Genomic DNA, 7,500 nt, shown 5'->3' on the forward strand with positions numbered 1-7,500 from the left:
TTGAAAGAAGTTCACGTTTTATTTCACTTATACGATAAAAACAGTTTAATATAGGTTGCCATACAGGTTAAAAGCTGGGAGCCACAGTTTACCGTTTGCAGTCTCCGTGGGTTTGAGTCCCAGATAATTATATAACTGAAGGTCAGGGAGGAACTGATCATGTCTTATCTCTTTCCACAGGGTGCAGGGCCCTTTGAGGCTTGTCATGGTGGCTCTTAATATCGCCGGGCATCCCATACATAAAACCATAGCAACACATACATATAGTTATCAGACGAAGGTTGTATTTAGTTTCACAGATTATTACAGGTATTATTATGATTATTAGTATTGCTGTTTTAAACTGTTATTTTAAAATATCAAAGTATTACATTTCAGTTACCACGCAAATTAAGATTTTTTTTTTTTAAACGTGTACCGTCAGCCATAATTTCAGCGTTGCTTCCATATATCCAACAATAAACTCCTTAACGTTTTGTGTGGTTTATAAAATCTGAATTCCCAGCATATTTGTTCAGAATCTACTGTCCTCGCCTCTAAACCGCAAAAGATCAGCTTTAAATATAGTTCTCGTGGGAAAGTCGCTTGTAGAATATACCATTGACTAACTGTCCCAACAAGATCTAATCAATTCAGTTCAAGACTTTTTTACCGATCTATATATATATATATATATATATATATATATATATATATATATATATATAATATATATATATATGTACACACCTATCTTGTTTCCACGCAAATGCGTGCGCTTTATTAATCGGTCCCTCAAATAATTAGATGGATTTGCTTCCGCTAGTTTTCTAAAGAATATATATATATATTATATATATATATATATATATATATATATATATATATATATATATATATATATATATATATATATGTGTGTGTGTGTGTGTGTGTGTGTGTGTGTGTGTGTACACACACACACACATATATATATATATATATATAAATATATATATATATATAGATATATATATATATATATATTTGTTCGCAGCGTAGTCTAGGTATCTAATTATTTCAGGGACCGCGTAAAGCGCACCTTTGTTCTATCCATGTACACAATGGTATATGACACATCTCTTTAATTTGTAAGATTTAACGGTGTTGCTCAAACGTTGTGCTCTACCAAATTGTTTTAAAGCCACGAGAAAAATAGATGCATTTACGTAAATTAAATAATAAATGCCCCTAAATGCCTCTGCCCTAAAAAATAAACAAATACATGAACAATGCCTTGTTTACCGAGCCAATATCTCAACAATGAATTTAGCTGTACATTTAAGTCGGTCCGAAATACATGGCACAATTATCTCGAAGAAAAATAAATATCAAATGTGGGCAGTTTGCGGTGTTTTTTTGACTCCCCCCGCCCGCCTCCATATAGGCAACTGTACACAGGTTTTAAAATGCAACGTATTCCAAAGTTATTCCTACAATATTTTTCTGTGTTCCCCTCGACAAAATTGCCTAATAATAATGAATGATTTCATAAATAATACGTTTAGTGGCTTATCGGGTCAGGCTGGCCAGTGCTGTTCTCTTATCTCGCCTGGACACATTGCTCCCTGGTGTTCCGCTCCACATACTAAAACAGCAAACTGGACGTGATGTGGAATTATATACAAATCCACATCCAACTTCAGACAGCACTTACTGCTGCGCAATATCAGTCATGGATGGCCCTACACAAAATGGCTCCACACAATTTCTAACATCAAAATACAAACGGTAAGTTCGTTTATATATATATATATATATATATATATATATATATATATATATATATATATATATATATATATATATATACTATATATGTATATATTGACAATAAAAAAATTACTAACAATAGCCTGACTGTGTTTTTTATGCAGTTATCAATCATATTTGTCTATTTTCGTTTTATTAAAAAGGAAAGAGTTTAATTTGAGCTTTTTGGTAACTACTTGTTAAAAAACGAATTACGATTTATTTATTTATTTTTTAGCAATTTCTTTAATTATTCACAACAACCAAACAACCCCCCCCCCCCCCCCCCCTTTTTTTTTTTTTTTTTTTTTGGTTTTTTTTCACATTGATATATCTTATATCTTACGGTATCTTCTCCACCGAAAACAAGCTAACTTTAGCATACATATTTCATCATTCGTTTTTGATAATAGACAGGGAAACTCAAGAGGATTATTTTCAATATCTTCAAACATGTTTTTCCGCGTGAATAAATAAATCCAGGAATATGTTGATATTGCCAATATAAACGATGAAATATAAAAATAGGTGTGGTATTATTTTTGTATTGTTCTTGTGTAAACTATTCTTGCGGTCTCCTAACCACGCCATTGGGAGGATCCAAAAATAGCAACGTTTTGGAATGTCTATTGTTCAGTGCAGGCTGTAATTATCAATGTAATGCAAAATAATTAAGGATACACTGAGGTAAAATTAACGTCTTTGGAACACATAATGAAATAGAAACACTGATTGGGGATGGTTCTTCCGCATATATATATATATGAATATATATATATATATATATATATATATATATATATATATATATATATATATATATATATATATATGTCCAAAGTGTTCACTCATCATCTTAAAATTTTACGCGAAAGGTATTACATATATTCTAGGCCCTGTTAAAAAAAAAAAAAAAAAAGTGATTGTTTTATGTAATCAGCAGTTCAACCGTGACGGGATGTTTCGATATACATGTTATTATTCGAAACCGACAGTAACGAAACGTTTCCGAAAACAATTGTAAAACTACGATAGTGAGCATTCGCTAGAAATTAATCTAGACTGAAAGTTGTGTGTGTAGCCATTCTGTTTGGAACACGACGCAGCCCTCCAACAAATCATCGGAAATACTAATAACTGGAATATACTGCCTTCCCAGAAAAGCATGCCTCATTCCTAATGACTTTTTCGGGGTCTTTTCGTACGGAGTAAGGATTACTGACATTACCAACATGTTGTGTTTGTTGTACAGGTCCCCAATATATATATATATATATATATATATATATATATATATATATATATATATATATACACACAGACACACACACACACTTTTGTAAATACATATACATTAGATTCATAGATACATATACATTCTGTAGTTTAATAATGGCGGTCGACAGTGATATCTGCTGCATGTTCTTCATTTTGATTACAATACTGCTTTTGTTATTACTATATGCTTGTTTACAATAGTCTCTTGAACCACAACAAGTAGACACATTTTTATGGTCAATTTATGTTTTATATTAGCCTATGTATAGATATTAGGCTAATAATATACATACTGTAAGATGGGTTTTATTTTCCATATTTATCACGGTTTTTTCTTACATTTGTCTTCATTTTCTGTCCTATACGAATCCATTATTTAATTATAATTTCAAATCCACACCAACAGAACTAAGTCTAAAATAAAGCATCAAAGTTGAAAATAAATGTGCTGAGAATATGAAAAAAAAAATGATGTCGTTGTTTTCGCTTGTATTTAAACGCTATTATGAGAGAAATACAGCGTAACGAGTTTAAATGGACTTTCAGTATCGATGTCACTGTATTATTTGCAATTCCTTGACAGATCTAATACTAGCCCGTGTAAATAGAAACTCCAAAGCAGGTGTTGGCAATAGATAATATTTTAACCGTTGTGCGTTATCAGTGACACAAAACCTGCTGACAAAATGGCATGGAGATATATTTAAGTAAAAAATTACAACGAAGCCTACACAATTGTAAGGAAGGTTATAACAAGTGACATATTTTACCAATAAAACCTGCCTTAAGAAAGTTATCTGTCTGTCTGTCTGTCTGTCTATCAACTGACAGCTACATTTTTCAGTTTCTGAAATGCAGAAAACTTTACGGTATTGATAGAAATTACAATGATGCAAAAAAAAAAAAGTCCAGTATTTTATTTATCTGAAGAACACTGCGGTGTAAAATGCAATGTTAAGAATACACATTACTGGTAATTTTCTCACCAAGGAATATTTATCTTTATAAACGGTCGTGTGCCCTTGAATTCCAGTTCACGTGTATCTGGCTTAAACGTTTTCGTTTTATATCTGTTTATTCTATTAAAAAGGGTAAGATAAATAATATAAATTGAAATAGTTTTTAAAGCTGTATAATTCTGCTGTACGACTTGATCATTTTCAGAATGAGCATGGGGAAAAAGAACTATAGGGCCTGTTGTATTTGGCTATAATGTAGGAATAAACAGTTTAATTAAAACTAGATTTTTAAAAGTGTGTGTGTATGTGTGTGTGTGTGTGTGTGTGTGTATATATATATATATGATTTTAGTATGAATGTGATTAAAGAGAATATGAACCACGTATGAATTAATTTAAATGTTGAGATATTATGTAAAGTTATGTATTTTTTAAATGTAAGTGTAAACACTAATAGGCTACAATATGCAGCACTAAAATACCTTATGCATTTTCTTTGCTATTGGTAAATACAGTGTTGCATGAAATGACAGCTACCCACCCTCATTGTAACAACGCTGGCTTCTCTTTCGTTTGCTTTAGGTGACCTCGCGGGATACCACTCCATTGCTTTTATTTTTTAAACCGTTTTGGGTGGGATTGTTAATTTGTATGCTAGATTATATCTGTTTTCAACCACGAAATGATGGAGAAACAGAAACCGGAGCTTTGCCAAAACAGCCTGGGGGAAGTGAAGTCTCCCCATCACGATTCTCTTAAAGGGACCGAGGCGTGTGAAAAACAGGAAAGCACGACAGCTCCGGACAAGGACCTGCATGACGAGGGGACCCCGGGAGACCACCAAAACGGGACGCCTATCGTTATTAATGGGGTTACCAAGGAAACGGCGTACAGTGCCAGCGAACAGAAAAAGGAAATGGCAGTGATAGACTTGGCCAGGAGAGGAGGGATTCTGGATATAAAAGGCAGGGAACAGAGAGGAGATATCATCCACAAGGTACAGACCACGGAGCTGTGCAGACCACCGATACCCCTACCGCTGCCTCCCCGAGACCCTGTGAGTGAAACTCGAATGGTGCAGCTAAGCCCACCCGCTTTTCCTCTCACAGCCAGAGCGATGCTTTACAGTAACGTTGCGCAGCCTCTCTCCACGACTAACAGGTATGTGTCTGGTTTTTTTTTGTTTGAATTTTAATGTACGTTTTATTTAATGCATATTTTATTTATTTATTAATTTATTAGATTATTAGTTACATTATGTATATTAGTTACATTATGTAAAACATATTTGACCTAACAACCAGTTTCATTCTTAAGAAAATGCCTTGTATTTTTTATAAAAAGATACGTTAACTATGCAAACTTGATAATAAATAAATAAATAATGTCATCTGACAGTTTTGTTTTAACGAATAGTTATATATATATATATATATATATATATATATATATATATATATATATATATATTATATATATATATATATATATATATAATACAATGTTTTTGTTACAACCATTTACAAAACAGAGGGGTTCGCTTATTTCGTTTGGCCTATGATATGAACTCTATTGAATCGAATGAAAATGAATTTGACGCCTAATACTACTTGTCACGTTTTAATGGAAACCGAAGCTGTTCACACTGACACTTGCTATTATTGTCAAAGTGTCCTTCTGAAAGCTCGTTTTATTATTCCAATGTAGAACATAATTACTATTCATTATTTTTTCTTCAGTAATTCACTACCAGCACTTTCTTTAGACAATCCAGTCAACCTGAATGTTGCAATTGCAAAGTACCTGATATATTTTTTATCTGTTAATACAAGTCAAGTCTAAGTTTTAAAGTAACAGAGATGTTTCCCCTCTTGGGAAACACGCTGGATTGCATCAACCACCTATCCTTAGTTATCCTGGTATTCTATAAATAAATGGTACATCCAATCCAGTGGATTCTTCAGTGCATTAAAACACTCTAATAAAATGTGGTTTATCCCAGGTAAAGGTCAATCAAATGAGTCTTTTCTGTAAACTGTTTGATTTTCTTATTGAGTGGGCCATGAATCATTTCACTCAAGCCTGAGATATACTCATGCAATGCTACCAGTATACTAACTTTATTAAGTATTTCTATATTATTTCACTAGTGGTTTTGGTCCAGACCCAGACCAGTACACCGTGTTTCCCAACAACAGGATGAAACGAAGAACAGTCCCGTATGAAATGGAAATGGCTGATGGTACGTGCTTGTGGTGAACATACTAAAATACACATTCAGCTAGCAGTTATGATCTGTTCTAAAGACATATGTAGTGGAAAGAAAGGGAAGTAAACATGTCTTTAACATGACCTAGATGGAAGACTACACTAAATCTTTCTCTGATCTTTTCCAATGAGTGCATCTGTCATTTATTTCATAACACTCTCAATAGGACACCTTGGGCCTACCTGGACAACAGTTATTCATGACAAGTCTGTAAAGTGTTTCCTTGTTCTGGATTGACCATTTCTCAATGGTTATGCCAGCCTTCCATTCTTTCAGGGAAGTTGACTGCAATATTTTGCAGTGCAGAGTGATCCACAGAACAGTCGACTTTTGAAAATGTAATCGAGGATAAAGCATTTGGCCAAAACGTTTGTCTACTTATAAGCACTAACCCATTATGATTGCACGTGGTATTAAAGGACAACAGTTAGCTGTGTCTCCAATTCTCAATAGGCAAGGCAGAAAACCTGTCAGACATTAATGGAAGACGCATTGCAGGTGTCTGTCACCAAGTGCTCATAACAGGGAGCAGAAGCTTTTAAACATTACAAGGGTTACATTTAATTAGTTATACAATGGACTAGGGTGGCACAAACTTTTTGGTTGAAAGAGCCATACTGATGTCAAGGGAGTTTTTAAAGAGACATAAAATGGCACACACAAACCGATTAAAAGATTTCCAACTGCAACCTTAAGCTGACGAAAATACTGCATATATAATATAAACAAGACTAAAGAATCCTTTCTCTAATGTGTTCTCTCTCAATCTAGTTGCAGCTTCCCCACCTAAGATAGTTCGGCGAATCTTTACCAACAGCCGGGAGCGGTGGCGGCAGCAGAATGTGAATGGTGCTTTCGCCGAGCTCCGCAAACTGATCCCCACCCACCCTCCCGACAAGAAGCTGAGCAAGAACGAGATCCTGCGGCTCACCATGAAGTACATCAACTTCCTTGCCAAGCTCCTGAGTGACCAGGAGGAAGGGGAGGAGGGCAGCCAGCGAGGGAGACAGGGGCACGAGACTGGTCTGGTGAGAGAGGACATCCTTCAGATGCTGTCTCCCCACTCCAGCTGCGGTAGCTTGTTGGACGGAGATGCAAGCCCAGACAGCTTCACAGAGGAACAGGATTCTATAGAGTCCAGAACAGCAACCAGGAGTATGCACCACCCCACCCTGCCACTGGAAGGCGGTGGTCAGCGGTGATGAGTAAGCAAGACTAGGGGGA

The 7,500-nt window shown here is 34.8% G+C and overlaps 1 protein-coding gene across 1 annotated transcript in view; it reads left to right on the top strand.

The window, feature by feature from the left end:
* The first annotated feature begins 1,635 nt into the window (after nt 1-1,635).
* Nucleotides 1,636-7,500, top strand: part of LOC121327321 (T-cell acute lymphocytic leukemia protein 1 homolog) — a 7,582-nt gene continuing 1,717 nt past the window's right edge. Inside the window, exons 1-4 of the mRNA XM_041271279.1 lie at nt 1,636-1,749; nt 4,590-5,168; nt 6,158-6,249; nt 7,048-7,500. The exon at nt 7,048-7,500 is cut by the window's right edge and continues 1,717 nt beyond it. Of these exons, the coding sequence (XP_041127213.1) occupies nt 4,690-5,168; nt 6,158-6,249; nt 7,048-7,478 (1,002 nt within the window). The 5' untranslated portion in view covers nt 1,636-1,749; nt 4,590-4,689 and the 3' untranslated portion in view covers nt 7,479-7,500. The remainder of the gene's footprint in view (nt 1,750-4,589; nt 5,169-6,157; nt 6,250-7,047) is intronic.

Source organism: Polyodon spathula, chromosome 14, assembly GCF_017654505.1.
Source record: "Polyodon spathula isolate WHYD16114869_AA chromosome 14, ASM1765450v1, whole genome shotgun sequence".
Classification (NCBI taxonomy): domain Eukaryota; kingdom Metazoa; phylum Chordata; class Actinopteri; order Acipenseriformes; family Polyodontidae; genus Polyodon; species Polyodon spathula.